The sequence below is a fragment of the Malurus melanocephalus genome, unplaced genomic scaffold, assembly GCF_030028575.1.
Source record: "Malurus melanocephalus ecotype Western Australia unplaced genomic scaffold, MMel_1.1 scaffold_19, whole genome shotgun sequence".
Lineage (NCBI taxonomy): Eukaryota > Metazoa > Chordata > Aves > Passeriformes > Maluridae > Malurus > Malurus melanocephalus.
In genome coordinates, this window is record NW_026623251.1 from 2,248,217 (window position 1) to 2,267,897 (window position 19,681).

The 19,681-nt window shown below is 44.3% G+C and overlaps 1 protein-coding gene across 1 annotated transcript in view; it reads left to right on the top strand.

Annotated features, from left to right (window-relative positions):
• The window catches only part of KIF26B (kinesin family member 26B), a 277,616-nt gene that overhangs the window by 238,552 nt on the left and 19,383 nt on the right, over window positions 1-19,681 (top strand). The window contains exons 11-12 of the mRNA XM_057389756.1: window positions 12,758-12,920; window positions 14,049-17,481. Coding sequence (XP_057245739.1) covers window positions 12,758-12,920; window positions 14,049-17,481 — 3,596 coding nt within the window. The remainder of the gene's footprint in view (window positions 1-12,757; window positions 12,921-14,048; window positions 17,482-19,681) is intronic.

Consider the following 19,681-nt stretch of genomic DNA (forward strand, 5'->3'; position numbering starts at 1 on the left):
GGCTTGCATACCCAAATAGAGTTAAGGAATAGAGAGCATGTGTCTGTACATGTGGCAGGAACAATCCCATCCCTGGGGATTGAGAGCAATGGAAACCAAAGAGCATGAGCAAATAGAAAAGTAGTTGGCATGCCACTCTAAAATGGAAATGTGTGTGGGCAGTGCTAGGAAGCCATAATGTTTTTAAGGATGSGTTTTCTAAATATTTAAGCAGGATCATACAGTTCTCTGTACTGGGTAGGGGCAGGAGCTAGTAATTCAGTTTCTTCTCACCCCATGCATCACCTGTGGGGGCTCACAGGACCAAGCAATGCATTTCTATTTCCTCCTTCTCCCTCTGGGGCACTTGTCCATGTGCTGTCTTTACCAGAATGACTGTCTTTCCTCCCGGCCTCTGTGTCTCCMGATGAACTGCTCAAGACTGGGCTGATTGGATGCTGAGGAACTCTGCTCTGTCCTTAGGAGGTCACAGCAGACGTGCAGAGGGGACGCAGGAAGGAGGCTGCAGAGTCAGGCTGTAAACCTTTATAACCCAGTTCTAAGAATGTAAGAACGGCCGCACTGATTCAGGCCAAATGTCCTTATAGCATCCTGTCTGTCTGAATYCAACAGCAGATGCCAAGGATAGAGTGTAAGGCTAAAAGAAATACTTTGCCAAAATACTCAAGCCTCAACTATTTTCAGCTGTGGGAATTCCTGAGTATCAGCAGAGGCTTTGTAAACAGRAGTAGGACCTTCCAGGCACATTGTAAATTATTCCAGTTTGAGGCTTTTAAAAGACAGTTGAAGTTTGAAAGGATCTTTTTATGAAAGACTGGCTCAGCTTACCTTTGAAATTTTGTGTTAGTGCTTCTTGAATTTTGAGCAGCTAACTTTAAGATAGGTTGTTTTGTGATTTAAAACTACAAACATACAAACTTTAAAATTGTATATTGCTTTCTGTCACTCATAACTCTGTTCTGTCTACCAGTCTTGTGGAGAGGCAGCTGAACATAAAAATACTCAAATTTGTAGTTGTTTTTCTGAGCAGAATAGATATAATACTGAGCTCTAATGCATGTTCTGGTTATCCCAGGTAAAACTGCAAGCACTTGTAGTAACATTTGTTATTACAAATGTAACGATTGCTAAACAGCAAGTAAAGAGTTCCTTTACTGTATCTGAAATAATTGGAAATAATTGGAAATAAGTGGAGCCTGTTGGAAATTTTGTTTTATCAATGTTACTATAGTGGACAAAATAAACAGAAGAATCCATTTAAAGGGGGAGTGAAACTTCAGATAGCATGAAAAATGCATGTGCATCATTAATATTTTAAATTGCTGCATGGATGAAGATAAATGTTTTGATACAGCCTATATCCAGTTGTTTTAAATAGCAAATATATAAATTAAAAATATTTATATATCAATTTTGCTACTTTTACTTACAATGCATAGCACTTGCATAGCCTGGGGTCCCCCAGGTTTTATTTTGGCTCYTTTGTGAATGACGTATGATGGAGTGTGGGAGATACAAAAGGATCAAACATTTAGTTTCCTTATGCCTGTGTTTATAGATGTCAGAATTCCCACTGCCCTGCACCAGCTGCTGGATTTGGTCCTGTGCTGCCAAAGCTGTTATCATAAATCTGCCTGTGGTTCCACAGTTTAATTTCAATGCCATGTATTTGATGTCAGAAGGGACTGGTTTAGTCTTTGTCTCATGTATCCTGTCACTAAATCTGTAAAAACTCTGAATTCAGACCCTGATGAAGCTTATGGGAGCTTTTCTGGAGATTTCAGTGACAGGTGGGTTTGGACCACAGTGCCATGGATTTCAGTTAATAAAATCCCARTTTTTGGGGCTGGTGTGTGGACTTCACTGAGACACAGGCAAGGTAGGGAATTTTCACCTGTAATCTATTTGCCATGCAAGTCACCATCATGACTGCTATCATTCAGCCTGTCTCATCACATCTCTAAACCAGCCAGTTGTGTGAGTAGCTCAGCCCATCTGTGGATGAAAGTTTTGGCTCTCTGATTGCCATTCATTTTTGTGTGAAAGGAGTTCTTGGTGTCTCTCTGCTTCCGAACAAGCTCGCCCCACCCATACTGACTGCTGGCAGTGTGAATATAGAGGCCAAGGATTTGCAGAATCATTAGATTCTGCAAGCATCATTGCAGGTGTCTARAAAACTTACTTTGACCCTAAAATTATATGTTGACTAGTAAAGTAAATTGAGACCTTGAAGTGCAACTGGCTTTCTAGTCCTAGGTTTTTAAATAAATAGGTGTAACGGAGCAAGTCAGCTTTTTTACTCTTCTCTAAAGAGAAACAATGTGTCAAGTCAGCTAAGTCCATACTTACCCCTATTACTTATCCCAATTTTTGGAAAGACAGTTATGCATGTTGTTTAGGATCTGTGCATGTTCCCTGTACGTGTCAATACATGATTCCTAAATGGCAGTCAAGGGGTTTGAATTTGTACATGGTGTGGAGCCGAGCAACTGAGACCAGTGTGTCCTCTGTTAAATGGGAGATGACACATAAAAAATTCCTCCTTTTTGGAACTTGCTTCACCTGYGTAATTCCCATCAGGGTTAGCAGATCGCTTGGCTGCTGTCAAAGTCCATCTTCCTTGCCAATGGACAGGGATTGCTTTTTTTTTAGCAGGTTTTAGCAGTTTCATGCTTCTCTGTGAACCACTCTGGAGCTGTATGTTAAAAAGAAATTTAAAAGGTATTGATTACCAGAGATGGAAACCTGACTTGGGGCTTCTGACTGTATATTTTGCTTTAATGTTTTGCTTTGGGTTTTGGCAGTTTAGTCAGGACCTAGTATAATAAAGTACAATATTTTTGAGGCTGTTAATTTAAAGGAACAGTTTTGTGAGCATCAGCATCAAAAACATAATGTTTCTATCAATTTGTCTCCGACATCCAAAAAGGTGTAAATACTCGCCAAAAGTTTTCCTATGCTTGGGAGTTTCTCTCACCTGTGTGCTTTCTCTGGTGTGTTCAAGGATGGAGTTTAAGGCATTTGTCTTGCTTCTGTGGGAGCACAAATAAAATTTCTTTGTATCTACCCAGCTGCTAATCCTTACAGCATTTACTAATTTATTTATTTGCTAATCCTTAAAGYATCTTTGAGCCTTGCATATTATTTTCTCAAACTTTCTTCAAATTTGCCAACAGGCTAGAAGTTTATTGCTGAAGGTGATAAGGCAAGCTTATGTGCAGGTGCAGAGGCAGTATGAACTCTTGAGCCTAACTTTCTCTGGGAATATATCTAATGAGTGGCATAGATGAATTCTGTAWTTTCCATATCATTAATGACAACCAGAACCTCCATTCTTTTTTCTTTTTTTTTTCTCTTTCTACATGGGAGTATGTGCACTTTCACTGCCCTCTGCTACAACGCTGTGGGCTGAGGGCTCTGGGAGGTTGACATAKAAAATCTTTCTCATCAGAATGTGAAGTATTTCGCTGAATGACCTTCCCAGTTTCCTGGAGATGCTATCTATTTACACTAGGAGCAGTGCCAAGTGGAGAGGTTTCTAAAACTGAACAGTAGTCAATTTATTTTCAGGTACCACTCCATTTGGGATTGCAATTAGAATAMCTAGAGCTGCTCTCCAGCACAGGAAACTGGGAAGGTCATGCTGCCAAGTTGTTGGCATCTTGATGAAGGAGTGTAAACTACTGCTGTCGCTACTGCAGATCAAATGAGCCTAAGCAGAATGAAGTAATTATGAAATCCTCCCAAAAGATCATGAATATTCATRTATCAATTACAAACATTTGAAATTAATTTACGTTCGAGGAAATAACCCTGGTATTCCCCCCTGGGTGCACATGAATCCCAGCGCTCCTCGCAGCCAAGGGCAGGGCTCKGTTTCTCCGTGTGGCGCTCCCGCAGGGTGCGGCACTGGGCAGCTCCGGTCGGGCAGCACGGCAGGGCTCCGTGTGGCGGCCAGCTGTCCCCTCCCTGTCCCCGCTCCAAAGTGCCACGGGGTGTTCAGCAGGCTGCAGCCGGGCCGGTCCGGCAGGCGGGCGCTGGTTCGCGCTGAGCTGGCTGCTGCCCTGCCCTCGCTGCCGGCGCTGTCACCCCTGGTGGCCCWCGGCACGTGTGACCCCAGCCATGTGACAGCTCAGCTACAGGGCGCTAAGGGTTTCCGACAAACAAGCCCTTTGCTTGGCTTTTAACACAGAGCGCGGAGTTTCTCTGCTCGGCCCCCCGAAGGCAGCGAGTGTGCCCTCCGTCCATGCTGATGGTGGCAGTGCCCTCGGTGGGGCTCTGCTCTGCTCCTGCTGATATTGGCCACCAGACGGGCTGGTGTGAAGGTGATTTCCGGAACGTGTCCTCAGCAGATTGTCAGGGAATGTTTCCGTGTGCTTTTTCTTTCTCTGTGTTTTCCCCTATGACTGCCCTATAGGCACAGGCACTGTTCAGCTCCATTCCAGCCTTTCCCTTTCCCTGCGCTCCTGCAGCACTGTCAGGGCACAGGCAGCCCGGAGGAGAGCCAGGCAGTCTCCTAAGCCACTCCAGCTGCTCTTCCAGCAGCTACGATTCTTGTCTTCTCATATAAAGCAACTAAATCATACAGATAAGGTGAGCCAAACTTGTGGTTGCATTAATACTTCCAAGGAAGGGAGCCAAGGAAAGACAGATCTGGGATGAAAGAAGGCATTTTTCTTCTCTTTATGAGTGTATCTTGGTAAAAGTTAGCACAGAGCCTAGCCAAGTGAAAAATCCCTAAATTATTTAAAATCAGAATCATTATGGGGTTTACTGGAGGTTTTTTTTTGCTCCTGTAAATCACAGTCTACTTATTGAGCATGTTTTCTTAACAAATGGCATTGCTGATTTTGAGAAATCTGGCTTTAGCTCTAACACAGAATTGCTGAGCCTAATTAGCTCCCTGGATTAATTGAGTTTCTGTTTTTCAGCTAGAATTTATTAGGAACTGGCACGGTAATGAGACAGACCACTAGGATCCTTTTCTTTTTTGATTATCTTTGAGCTTTGTTGGGATGTTTTTAATGGCTGCTGAATGGTGTTTGGATCTGTGCTGAGATTCTAAGTACAGAGAGGAAAAGTGATCTTTCTTTCTATTTTCAGTGTAGTCTTCTCTTTGAAATAATCATTGGWCCTCAGCAGAGGTGTGCTCTTAACCACCTCCCTTCACCCACCCCAAAACTTGCACTTGCTGTGACCTTAATCCACATCTGGATATCTGAACTCTCATTTGAGTAACATACTGAGCTAAAAGCAAGGGTATACACCTTCAGTTTGGTATTGCCAAAGTTCAAAGTACACCTGAACCAAACTGTATAAAATTCACAGACCTGGGGCAAAGACTGAGAGGAACCTCTTTCTCTTGCCGATTGAATTATTTAAATGAAGCTTGTGTAACTTCTGCTGCACTGCTGGCACAAGGCAGAAATGAGAAGATGGAGGGAGTGTCTTTCTGTGTGTCTTCAGGGCCAATACAGTGGTGCAATTTAGAGCTGGGCTGGCACTGTCAGAAACCAGACACTCTTTAATTTGTAAAGGTAAAAGTGGAGTTTTGTGATAGCAACTGCTTTTCTGTGAGAGACTTCTGTTGTGAGATCAGTCAGCAAGACATTAAAAAAGTGGGGAACTTTTATGTAATTTCTGAATAACAGGGCACTCTTGTCTGTTTGGTGGACTGGTTAAGTTTCATCAGCTTTGGAGCAACTTTTATACCAAAGTTAGAGCTCTTGAATGAGTCCTTTTTATGGTGAGAGGGATWGTTCCCAACACATGAGAGAAAAGGCTGACCCCCACCTTGCAACAATCTCCTTTCAGGTGGTTGTAGAAAACAGTGAGGTCTCCCCTGAGCCTTGTTTTCTCCAGACTAAACAACCCCAGCTCCCTCAACCAGTTCTCATGATATCTGTGCTCCACACCCTTCCCCAGCTCCATTGCCCTTCTCTGGACATGCTCCAGCACCTCAGTGTCTTTCTTGCAGTGARGGGCCCAAAACTGAACTCATTTGAGGTGCAGCCTCACCAATGGSACTCTGTCCTGCTGTCATTGATTTTCTCTACTGCCTTCAGTGAAAAGAAGCAAAAGATGCTATTTTGTGCATCTGCCACATGCTCATGTGTTGTCACAGACACAGGAATTATAGGGGGAATCTCCCTACATTTTATATGCATTTTGTAATAGTACAATTTAAGTATAAGTCCCAAACTTGGCTGCAGCAACATCTTTCTCCTGCTCTGGACTCTTGACTGCTGTAGTGTCACATCCCTTCCAGATGTGGAGTTTTCCCAGCACACGAACCTCACCAGTGTCCCATCAGTGCAGTCCTTTCAGCTGGCTCCCCCTTGCAGTGAGCACAGTGTTCTGTGTTGTGTGGTGTACCTCATACAGGATAAATAACTGCAGGGGCAGTGGAAATTTCCCCTTTGCTTAATTTTCCCTTTCAGATGAGTCAACTTCCACCTGGAACAAGTTCATTGTCTCCCCAATGCCTCATTTCACCAGGAGAAGAATTCCCCAGGTTAAAGGTCCAACACTTCACCCATCTTTCTTCAACTGCCTCGTTTTGTTCTGCTAACAAAGCCAGGCTTACATGGTTGAACCACCGAGGGCTTTATCTCCCCACCTGGCCTCATTTCACATGTGCCTACACACATTGCTCCCATTTCCTCTCTCCCTCTATCAAAATTATTAACAGAAAAGRAAGACATCACTAAACGAACTGTACTGGTTCACAGTGAACTCAGCTGTTACACACCTGTAACATCCGCTGCTGGGCTTGTGCTTTTTGAGCTATAAAATGTTCTTTATAAAGATTATTCCCGTGCAGTAAGAGCCAAACCAAAATATAGTCTTTATRTGGTTCCTTTGTTATGTAAACATTTATTACTGTGAATAAAGAAGTGCACCAGCTCWAAGGAGCAGAGTTAAGACTTCATGATCAAAAATTACTGCCATAGTTACTGAGATTTTTCCTCTGACATAGCTCTATAAATAATTAGATTACAAGGCACCTTAGGGCATACATCATCTGATGCTGTAACAATAACACCTTGAGGGAGYTGACAACTTTCTCCTTTTGGCCAAGTGCCTAGGAAGACACTAAGGTATATGATTAATAGAGRGCACAAACCCACAGTCTTGCACTTCCTAAAACATAGCTATACTATTGTATTGTCTCCCTTGTGGAATGTTATTATTCCTATTTCTGGTGGTGCTGCTGTTGTCATTGAATAGTCAAAACCCTCATAGCAGTGGTGTGAGAGGAAAGGGAAGACAAAGAAAATATTTGTTATTAAGATGAGGGGTTGGGGGGGGAACAAAACAAAGCATATAATACAATAGGGTAAATGATTCTGCAGAAAAATCATTATTCCGACATTTCAGCTGGATCTTCCTCTACAGTACTGCCTTCTTTTTGTGAAACAATTCTGTGTTTGTGTCTTCCATACATAGAGTGAAATCCTGGGCAATGAAAATTCCTGCAAATTTCCTGAGCACAATATTTATTTTTATTGCTTCATTTTCTATTCATGAATTCTATTTTGCAGGCCTAAACAAAAGCAATTCCCATTTACCTCTTTTCTGTGCAGCTCACTTTGAATGCATTGCTCACACAGATTCTCATAAAGCTGGAGGACCTGGCAGAGGAAAATCCAGGAAGGCACTGACTGCTCTCTGCCCCYTTGCCCTGGTCTGCACCTCACCTGGCAACACGATACAGCAGCCAAATTATGGCCACATTATGGGGTTCCTCTGATGGGTCTCAGTGAGCAGCTGGTAGGGGAGCTTGGGAAGGGAGAGGGGCCTTGGAGGCTAGACAGGGAGAGTGAGGATGTTAGTGGGAGGAAGAGGGAGGAAAGAGCAGATTGATACTGGAAGAGGGTCTAGCAGTGGTGCTGGAGAATGGCAAAGTCTGGTGTAGCTGCTGAGACCACTGTAGCATGAAATGGAGCTCTGCCAGGCTGTTTAGGGGAGGAGCTGAGGAGGAGTGTCATGGTATGGGARTAAGAGCAAGCAAAAGGGTTAGATGAGAAAAACCCAGGACAGACACAGATAGAAGTGTGTAGGATTGTCTGATGAGGGAAGAGCATGTCAAAAAGGACACGAACACATGACAGCACAGCTTCCCTATGGCACAGGGAAGGATTGTGTTACTCCTGAGCCTGAGTGTTTTTCCACAGGCAGTAAATCCTACCCAAACCCCATGGTAAGTTGTGAGTCATGTTCTACTTCTCTACTGCTTGTTCAGACAAAAGGTGGCAGCTGGCTGCTGCTGCCAGCTAGTTCAGCAACACTGGAATGTTCCAGKCTTGCTGATGTCTCATTGAAGTGTAACCACAAATCCACATGAAATTTCATAAAATATATATAATGGATTGTGAAATCAATTGCTATAGGGTCAGAAAATGTCAAAATTAATGGGCTATACATTGTGTTGGTTTTTCAGGATTCTCCCTCCATCCCCAAATATAATCTTTTTTCAAGGCAGGTAAAAGACCTGCTTTAGACATGAATCAGGACTATACAGCGATCTGGTCCTTGTCAATAAACATATGGAGAATGGGATGGAGGACTCTGGAAGAGAAGGGAGGTGTTCTGAAAGGACCTGGTACCACCTTCAGACTAGTTCTGCCGATGTGTTCCTAAAATTTTAAGATGGGTCACTAATTGTATGTTCCTGKTTTTTGGGTACTCAGATTGAGAACTGGCTGCCCCATTTTCTGTTCAAGAGAAGTCAGGTAGCTGTGCTTTGAATATGAAGGGTAATGATCAGTACTCTGAAAGATCTGTGCTTCAYACCAAACACCAATGCTTATAGAAGCCTTCAATGCTTCAGGTATTATCAGAGGATTATATGCCTCATCTCAGAGGCATTCATCAGGTACAGCATTGATGAGTTCCACAGGGAAAAGAAAAGATAATGAAGAACCTTTTAAGAAATTGGTCATTCTGGATTCAGATCTGAGTTTGTATAGTCCTAATAGTAGATAAGGTKTAAGTCCATACTTTGCAAGGCAAGGATTAAATGAAAGATTAATAACTTATGGTTCAGTTAGCACTGTTTATTATGTGCAGGGATTGGGCAGGGCTCAGAGTGGAAAAATAGTATCCAGTCACGAAATTAAAGACTTTGACTARATGTACAGGCAACTGGGATTCATGCAGTGTCCAAGGAATCGTATCGTGATATTACATGCTTCATTCTTCAGTTTAAGGTTCTGTGTTGCTTGAAGCTGAGTAGAATTAATCATTCATGAGGAAGGGAAATACAGCTATGTATAAGAGGAGCATGAAATGTACRTCTTTCCTTGCTACTGAGCAAGTGAAAGGACTAATTTACACTGATCCCAGTCTGCATGGCAATCTCAGAAGAGGAGAACACTGCTTACTGCAGTACTGCCATACGTCTCTCTTGGGGAAGTTAAATACCTGCTAGAGTTCCTATTGAGAGATTCACAAAAATGGCAGGAAAACAGGTAAATCCTTCATCASCTGTTGTAATGTGAGAGGGGGGAAGCAGCAGAAGAGGAAAGGGAGCACAGTGAGGAAGAGAGAGGTGCTCTCCATATGGAGGGCTGTTACGCCATGGCATGAACTGAAGCTTTCTGCCTGGCGGTCTGCACCTCTATACCATACCTGCAGACATATTTTATGGTTTATTTTCCTGCATACAGGGCTCTTGCCTCTGGACTTTTCCAGAGATACATCTTTGCATACTTTATTTTGGATTTTACCTGTGTGGGATATGCACGAATAATATCTAGTAGCATTTTCCTGTTGCCATRATTGTCTAAGAAGCTATGCAAGAAAAGGTCTACAAATAAGGGTAATGTATTTTATTAGACCAAGTGAGGTAGTTTAAAAAAGTGACTTTTAAGTACTGAAAAGACTGCAGAATTGATTTACTGATATACAGGCTTTGGAGTCTGAAGTGTGGTATCCTGACACGACCTTCATTTTATTCTGTGTTTTATATCCCTATAATCATAATGGTTTAGGGTAAATTTCCTAAACTATAAAAACATTAGTGGATGGGATAGAAATACATTTAAAATGAAGACAGGTGTATAAAATGGTATCATTGTGCTTCTCTGGCCCATATTTTTTATTGCTTTTGGAGCAGAATAGAAATAGACCATTAACTTTCCTGAAGTTCTCTTATTTGCCATGAAGACATTGATGCATTTCACTCCACTACTATGAGACATCTGGGACCTTCTGCTGGCCAGCCTCTGCTTAACACAATGAGCAATGTGCACCTAGGAGCAGCAGACCTTCTGTGGCTTTCTTCAGAATTTCCTGTGTCTCAGTTCAGTTTGCAGAGGATCAGCAAAGGTCTATTTTCTCAAAGCCCTTCCAGTGCAGAAGTGCAGACATTCTCTTTATAAAACTTCTGCTTTCATGTGGAATTTTACATTTTTTGCAAATTTTTGCATGAATGACCTAATGAAACAATTCATAGGCTTTCATTTTTTAAGGCAGCACTCAGAAGAACAAAGCACCTGCTTTGTGTCTCACACTGTCTGTCAAGCAAATTTAGGTGAGGCATCCAAAATACTTTACCAATATTTTAATTAAAGAGGATAAAAGAGTTAAAAATTAAGCCACACATTTTTGTGTCTGATGTTCTCTTTTAGTTTCTTTCTTTCCTTCCGAAGATWGTAGGTGTTACTGCGAGAGGTCAGTGAACCTTGAACAGCTGAACCTATCTTATGACAACGTCCAGAATTGACAAAAATCTGTGCTTAGTACCTTTCTTCCTCTTTATTATTTTTCAGTGTCCAGTAGTGACAYGAGGCTGGGTATTTTTTCTGGGTAGAAGATGAAATTGAGAGTCAAGATGTGGACTGTGCTGAATGAACAAACTCTGAAGTTAGAAATCAATTCTAGCTGGGCTTTTTACTGCTTGGTTCATGCTTTGATCCTTAACAAACCTGCCTTTTAGTTCCCATCCATGTCAGAGAATCATTTGAATTATTAATAGGTATTTCCTCAGTGTCCTTATTCTTCTTGCAAGTGGCCTTTCAATACAAGGCAGGTGGCACAGATTATTTTATATTCCTAATGCATATATCTCTAGGGGAGCAACATCTCTGTGCTGATGCTGGCTGCATGGGTTATGCATTCTCAGGAGACCAACATATTTAGAATGTATCCTTTTGCACTTTCCCCTGTTGTCTCATGTTTTGCTATGATATAAGCACTGGCAAATGAAAGGCTTGTTATTGATTTCTGTGGAGATGTTAATAATTTCCGTGTTTCYCTGCAATGGAGTGGCAGTAACTGATGTACAAAATTTGACATYCTAATTATTCCATTGTAGAAAGGAGGGACACTGACCTGAGACACAGCAGCCTATTACCCTGGATCTGTAGATTCAAAGCAGCCTTAGGTCACAAGTGAAATGAGTGAGGCTGTCTCAGTATAGTCTTTATGAATGTTTGCTTCTCTAAGACACCAGACTGTCTTCAGTGTGTCTGGAGCAGATGGAAACAGAAATCCTGAAAAAAAAATGTTTTACTTTCAGTATTTCTAGTCAAGCTAACACTGGAAGTACTAAAAACCTCAGGAAATGAGAACTCTCCAGAGTTATTGGTAGATGCATCAAAATATGCAGCCCAAACGCTGTTATTTATTCAACCAAAAAGTGAGGTCCGAGTTTTGGTGTTTGCCCATCAGTCCCACCCAGTAAGCATATCTGCCATTCCCAGTGGTTGCAGCTTTCCTGCAGAGTTCCTGTGAGCTGGAAATGCCAAGGGCACACACTCACCATAGGTAATTTACAGATATTTAACAGTGAGCCCCAGAAATCTGATCCACAGCACTGAAGGTATCACCATCATTACAACATTACAATTCCTTTAGTGACAGATAAATATCAGTCTTTGTTTCCAGCTGTATTTAATCATCATCCACAACCTTTAGTACAGGCTCTGTTCAAGAGAATGCCATTTCCCAGCTAACCATCCAGCTGACCTGTACACCACGGAGCTAAAGGTCTCTTAAAAAATTATATATTGTGCATTTCTGACTACAGGGTTAGACGATCACCTCAGAAGTATTAAAGATGCATCATTATTCTGTTAAAATTCATATTCTCAGTCCAGTCACAGACAGCCCCACAAGAAGACATCAGTATTTCAAAAGCTATCTGATGCTGAACAATAGAGTAAATGGCAAGAAGAGAAAATTTGATTTCTGCCTGAGTGGAAGAAAAGATCTAATATGAAAGAACAATTGTGTGAAGTTTGAAGGGTTGATTKGTTTGTATTTTAGCAGCATCATCCAAAATTTGCTTCAGTGATTTAACTGTTATCTATATCAAGTTACCCAATGCCCTAGAAGGCAGCAAAAAAATTGTGTTCTCTAATCTAATCCACTACCCTTTTGTCCTCTAGAGCTGGGCCAGGGTTTGTCTGCACACTGCACTTCAAAAGAGCAGCAGTTTGATGTTTGCTGCTGTGGCTCCTTAATGGTCGCCAGTGTTGGTCTGCATCTTTCTATTGGCCAAGGTAACAACGGAGGGGACTGAGACAGAGGGAGACAGAAAAGGGGAACTGGAAAGAGAAAGAAGTTCGAATTGTAGTGCAGGTTCTTCCAGCATGCTCAGCTGCACAACAGAGTGCAAATCTGAGGAAGGAAAATAATTAGGATTCCATCTAAAAGAGGAGAAAATATCTCGCCAAGACCCAAGTTACATCATGATGGCTAATGTGAAACCTTGCTGGCTAATGTAGCCTTAATTCATTTTATTTTGCAGAGACAGCAAGCTGACCATGTTGCTCCGAGAATCCCTGGGGAACATGAACTGCCGCACCACAATGATAGCTCACATTTCAGCCGCTGCAGGGAACTACGCCGAGACGCTCTCCACCATCCAGATTGCCTCAAGGGTCCTCAGGATGAAGAAAAAGAAAACTAAGGTAAGACGATGTGTAACTCCCTTCTTACAATGATGGAGGAGGGAGGAAGGAGGATCATGAAGGATCCTTAATTTGGTATAGCAGCGTGTAACAAAATCAGGAATCAATTCCAAAGTGTCTGGGTTGTAAGTACCCAGCCCTAGACAAGGGTCAGAGAGCAATATCAGAGACAAGGAGGGGTAAATGCTTTCGCTTCGGAGTGAATTCAGACACATCTGCTGCAGCAGGTTCGTAAGCTGCCCTTGTTTAATAATATAGCTGTCAGGGAGCATTTATTTTCCATGATACTCTTAATGCTAATGAAATAATAAGGAGTGAAACCGCTGTAGAGTTAAAGAAAATTAGGATTAATTAAGAATTTGTTTCTCTATGCTTCTCAGAGAGCATAGGAACAAAATACAGGCAGAGCAATTGTGCCCAATGCCAGCACTGATGACCCTTTTGCTCCTACTGCTTCTAAATATGGGTGATAGATTTTCCAAGAAGTAGAGTGAGGACGGACTATATCCATTTTCATGTTTTAGAGTTCTGGTTGCTTCTGCGCAACTTACAGTGTTGGGCAGAATGAGTGAATTTTGTGCATTTAGTTGAAATTGGCAACCTACAGATTGACAAGCTTTTTTTGTCCATTAATTGAAAGGAAATAAATGAAGGGTTCAGTCCACACAGGATCAGAGCACTGTGTCTCCAGAGACCTCTGAGTGCGTGCTATACAATTCCACACACTGGCAGTATGACCAAACAGGGTCATATGTAATGAGTTTTCTTGTTCCTCTTCAAATATGCAAACATAGACACACACACAAAATCAACAAAGCCTTTGCCAAATAGCTGATTTCTTTGGCCAGGCTCAATTAAAAGAGGTATCCTAATCCATATTTTTAGTACTTTTTTTTTTTAAGTCTCATGATTTTGAGTGGTTCACAGAGTTGGAGCTTTGAGTTCTCCATTGAACATAGCAGTCCTTGCTCTAGGGCTATAGATCAGCAGCTTCAGAGCTCTGTGCCTCAGTTTAGAGGTCTCCCAGCTCAGATGTTGTCATTGAATAGTCAAAATGTGTATGCAGTTTGTGCAAGGAGCAGCCCACAATGCTGAAATGTCATGGACTCTCTCTTTTTCACATTGCAGTACACATCGAGTTCTTCCGGAGGAGAGAGCTCTTGTGAGGAGGGCAGGATGCGCAGGCCAACCCAGCTGAGGCCTTTCCATTCTAGAAATGCTGTTGACCCAGACTTCCCAATTTTGCATTTATCAAGTGATCCTGATTATTCATCCAGCAGCGAGCAGTCGTGTGACACGGTGATTTACGTTGGCCCCAATGGCACTGCTCTTTCTGACAAGGAACTGACGGATAATGAGGGGCCCCCTGACTTTGTTCCCATAGTTCCTGCTCTGCAAAAGACCAAAAATGAGGGCAGGTTGGAGGAAGTCAGTGAATCGGGGCCCAGCACATCTGAAAGAGACTGCCTGAAGTGCAACACCTTTGCAGAGCTCCAAGAGAGGCTGGATTGCATAGATGGCAGTGAAGAGACAGACAAATTTCCCTTTGAAGAGATGCCTGCTCAGTTTAGCTCAGACCAGATGTCCAAGTGCACTGTCTCAAGCCAGCTGGCAGAGCTKAGCCACTTACCAGAGTCTGATAAGGAAGATACGGTGGCAGAATGTCAGCATCCTGACAGAGATGCCAAGGAAAATACAAACACAACACCCAGCAAAACTAGGAGAAATCACTCCCCTGTTCCTTCAGGAGCTCTCACCAATCTTTCAACTCCTTCTTCTCCCAGGAGTGTGACAGGCAGCTCTAGTAAAGAGCTTAACTCTTCTCAGTTAGCACACAGCACCAGCTTGCAGAGCAGCAGAGAAGGGCTCAACACCTGTGGATTTGTGGAAGGCAAACCTCGGCCAATGGGTTCACCCCGGCTTGGCATTGCAAGCCTCTCGAAGACATCTGAGTACAAGCCACCAACTTCTCCTTCCCAGAGGTGCAAGGTCTATACCCAGAAAGGAGTCCTGCCCAGCTCCACTCCCCCTCCAGCTCCTCTGAGTAAGGATGCTGCGATGACATCCAGTGAATCGTTACTACAGCCAGAAATCCGGACCCCACCTGTAGGCATGAGCCCWCAGGTTATGAAAAAGTCTGTCTCGTCCAGCAATGGGGATTTTGAAGAGTCCGTTCTCAATGAAGACCAGCAACAAAGCATTTCTCCAGAATCCAAGAAGGAGATTCTGAGCACCACCATGGTGACAGTGCAGCAGCCATTGGAGCTGAAYGGAGAAGACGAGCTGGTGTTCACCCTGGTGGAAGAGCTGACCATTAGTGGTGTCCTGGACAATGGGCGCCCGACCAGCATCATCAGCTTCAACAGTGACTGCTCTGTGCAGGCTTTGGCCTCTGGCTCTCGGCCGGTCAGTATTATCAGCAGCATCTCCGAAGACCTGGAATGTTACTCCGGTGCAGCTCCTGTGTCTGAAGTCAGCATCACACAGTTTCTTCCGCTTCCAAAGCTGAGTCTGGACGACAAACCCCAAGATGACGGCAGCAGACGCTCATCYATCAGCTCATGGCTGAGTGAGATGAGCACAGGGAGTGACGGTGAGCAGTCGTGCCACAGCTTCATAGCCCAGGCGTGCTATGGTCACGGGGAAGCCATGGCAGAGCCCCCTGTCTCTGAGTTTGCAAGCACCATACAAAGTGCCAGCATGATCTGTGTMGGTGACAAGCAGAAGGCGGTGACTGACAACATGCTCATACTGTCAGAAATGGGGGAGGAAGCTTTTGGCAAGGTGTCACCCATCAAAGGCTGTAAGATATCAGCTCTGGGGAAAACTACGGTCACAATCAAGAACACGGCAAGCCTTAGCAGCTGCGAAGGCTACATCCCAATGAAGACGAACATTACTGTGTATCCATGTATTGCTGTTAATTCCTTCAAAGCACAGGACACTGATGATGCTGTGCCGGCAGTAACTGCAGACCCAAAGGCTGCTCATTCCCATGACGGGAAAGAATCAATTGCTAAGAAGTTTATCAAATTTGAAGACCCTTGGCTGAAGAGAGAAGAAGATGTCAAAAAGGACAGCTCTGGGAGCAGTGACGGGCCAAGGCTTGACACAGCTGCAGTTTCAGCCAAGCCTGAGCACAGCATGAAGCCGTCCTCGGCAGACAGGTTTAGCACCAGCAGCGGGGACACCTCTATCTCCCCGGGATCGGACAGTCTGAAAAGGATTGTGGATGGATGTGAGGTGGCAACATCCASCTCTGCAACCCAAAGCCCTGTTCATTCCAGTGATGGCTTGAAGAATTGTAGCCTCCCTCGAGGGCTCCCAAAGGCAGACAAGGTGGAGGAATCTGACAGTCATCTCCATCTTACTCCTTCTGAGAGCAGTGGAGTCAGTTCTCCTGCCCTCCCTCAGTTTTCTAAGGCTAGTCTTGACAAGAAAATGGCCTCTCCCAAACACTGCATCCTCACTCGTCCCAAAGGGAACCCCCCTCTGCCACCTGTGAGAAAGTCAAGCTTGGATCAGAAGAACAGAGCCAGCCCCCAGCACAGTGCAGCCAGCAGCACCACGAGCAGTCCCTCCAGCCAGCCTGTGTCCTTCCTGGCCAGCTTCCCCGAGGAGCAAAATGCCAGGCAAAAAGGCCCTGGCAYTGACAGCAGCATCAACAACAGCAGCAGCAAGCTCTTCAGTGCCAAGCTGGAGCAGCTCGCTAGTAGGACCAACTCTTTAGGGAGGTCCACAGGAAGCCACTACGAGTGTTTATCACTGGAAAGAGCAGGAAGTCTGTCCTCTGTGAGCTCCAAAATGAGCCCTGGCAGAGACACCACCATGCCTAGGGCTGGAAGGAGCCTGAGCCGCAGTGCCATGTCCTCGCCCACCAACTCGGGCCTCTCGCAGTCGGCAGGCGCCTCCCCAAAAGCCAGCCAGTCCAAGATCTCCGCGGTCAGCAAGCTCCTGCTGGCCAGTCCCAAGGCCCGCAGCCTCTCTGCCTCTGCCACCAAAACGCTCAGCTTCTCCACCAAGTCTCTGCCTCAGTCGATGGGGCAGAGCTCCAGCTTGCCCCCGAGCGGGAAGAACATGTCGTGGTCAATGCAGTCCCTCAGCAGAAGCCGGGGCTCCAGCCTTGCTTCCAAGCTGCCCCTTCGGGCTGTCAATGGGCGGATCTCGGAGCTGCTCCAAGGGAGCGCCAGTGCCAGAGGTGTGGGGCTGCGGGGTAGCACGGAGACAGAGGAGCGTGGGGCCCTTCCTGGAGAGGAGAAGCCAGCTGTCCACGTGTTGCCCTCACCCTACAGCAAAATCACCCCTCCTCGGAAGCCTCACCGCTGCAGCAGTGGCCACGGGAGTGACAACAGCAGTGTCCTGAGCGGGGAGCTGCCCCCCGCCATGGGGAAAACYGCCCTCTTCTACCACAGTGGCGGCAGCAGCGGCTACGAGAGCATGATGAGGGACAGCGAGGCCACCGGGAGCGCCTCCTCAGCGCAGGACTCCATGAGCGAGAACAGCAGCTCTGCCAGCAGCAGGTGCCGCAGCCTCAAGACCCCAAAGAAACGATTAAAYGCAGGTGAGCTCGCGGCGCTGAGAAAGGGGGACGCGGACCAGAGCAGAGCAGTGTGTGGTGGGTGGGCTAGCCCTATGGCAAACTGGTTAAACTCCAGTTCCATCTCTTAGCTGAGGAGCAAGGACAGGKTAAGTGTCCTATGCTCTGCCTTTTCTCATTTTGGAACATTCACAAATCCCATGTGTGATGGGAGTGAAGTCTCCCYCTGACCTCTTCCACTTAGGTTTACTTCAGATGGACAAAAACTGGTTAGTGTTGCCAATGACAGCTGCATTCAAGTATTTATTTATACATATATTCTTCTGGTTTGATTCCAGAAAGATGTCTTTGTGAGGCTGGAAATGTAACTTACTCTTAAGCACTTTGGACTTAATATTTATATGTTTCACCAGCCCAAGACCAGAGTCGTGCTGAATAGCTGTATCTTTTGTGAGCCCACTTCTGCTCCTTGTGTACTGTGGATGCAAGATACCTTACATCTGAAACCACTGCTGAGCTTCTTCTTCCCCCTCAGAAAGAAGATGGAACAAAAATGTGCCTGTGTCCCTTGAAAGATTTTATCCTGCATCTTAGACTCGTGCCTTTTAACTTTTGAGTTGTGACTCCTTTTCCCAGAAATTTATTGATAACAAATAACAGATAATGTTAAGGACAACGTATGAGAACTACTGCACTGAAGCACTYGCAAATCTGAAACTTTTTTAGTGATCATGGAATAGATCAGAAAGACTTAATCTTTGTTCAGACATAATCCCCAGTAGCTTCACACTGCATCAGGACTTTTCAATTAGATAGCAAGACCCTCCTGGATCATATCAAGGGTCTGTGCACTTGCAACCTTCCACTAGAGTGAGTTTCATAAAGTTACAGAACAGGGATGGGGACCATTCATGAGCTGGTCACCTCACATTTTTCCTGGGTGCTGTTTTCACAAACTCTGGTGCAAGTCTTGCCTAACCTACTTCTRAAAAAAATCATGTTGACATTGGACCTGGTGGCACGGGTACATGGAATATCAGCAGCTACTTATTCTACAGTAGCTCTGCCTGTCCAAAATGTGTTTTTCTCATAGTGTTCCTAATTTACCAGCCATTCCACTTGCTGAAATACTCACCTCTGGAATTCATCTCTAGCGAACAAACTGAGTGGGGCATAACTCTCCCYTTCTATGTGTTCTTGACTGTGGTAGCAGAAAGAACATGTGCAGCACAGATGTGAATGCAATAGATACTGCTATTAAAACCACATCCATAAATGCATGGCTGATTGTACCTGCTCAGAGGATGCAGCTGAAAGTGATCACTCTACATGGTGCAAGCCCAGACCAAATTACTGAATAATCTTTCTGAAGTTAACTTTGCATCCTCTGAGAAATCCTCTTTTCTAGCCTTTCAGTTTGAATGGTACTAAATTGATTTTGGTCTTTTTGAGGAGCTCTGCCTCTAAAAACCCCTTTCAAATATAAACTTCTTAATAACAACTTGCAAGAAAGAGAAGGATGGTTTGTGTCCTGCAGAGAAGGAAAACAAAGCTGTYCACAGAGATGGCATTTGTGAGTGTAAACTGACAACTGGGTTTTATCTTGTGGAGAAGCTGCCAATGTAATAGGGACTTTTTCCACAGGTCATTTAGATGGAAAAATGCATCAAGTTCTGCAAAAATAGGCAGCTGTGCAGTTGAGGGATCAGATTAGATACTAGAGGACCAATCTGCCACCGATATTTTATAAAAATACTCTGAGAAAAGCTTCAGGCAGAGCCTCTRGTTCTTCAGACTCCAGAGTTCATCCTCAAAGTATATGAAGAAGACCAGGATTTGTTTACTCTGATGCTCACAAAACAGCTTGTTTCATTTCACTTTTCTGCTTTGATAGCACTTTGGAGCCTGGACAAGGCTGGAGATATGAATGACAACGGCATTGTCTTGGTGGTGTTCTGATCACAGAYGAGCTTCAGATGTGTGTGTTGTATTTTAAACCAGGGCTGTATTTTGGGTCTCAGGTTTGGCTTTTGATAACCCCYGTGCAGGACTTAACATTGTGTCAGTGGTCATGAAAAGGGAGTTGTGAAGAAGAGATCTGTTTGAGACTCAGGTTTAAGATTGCTCTTGTAGCAGTCTGGAGGACACACCAGGAAAGAAGGGGCCTTGAGCCTACCTGGCAGAACAGTGACACYGGATTGTCATGCAGGGCAGGTACGCAAAA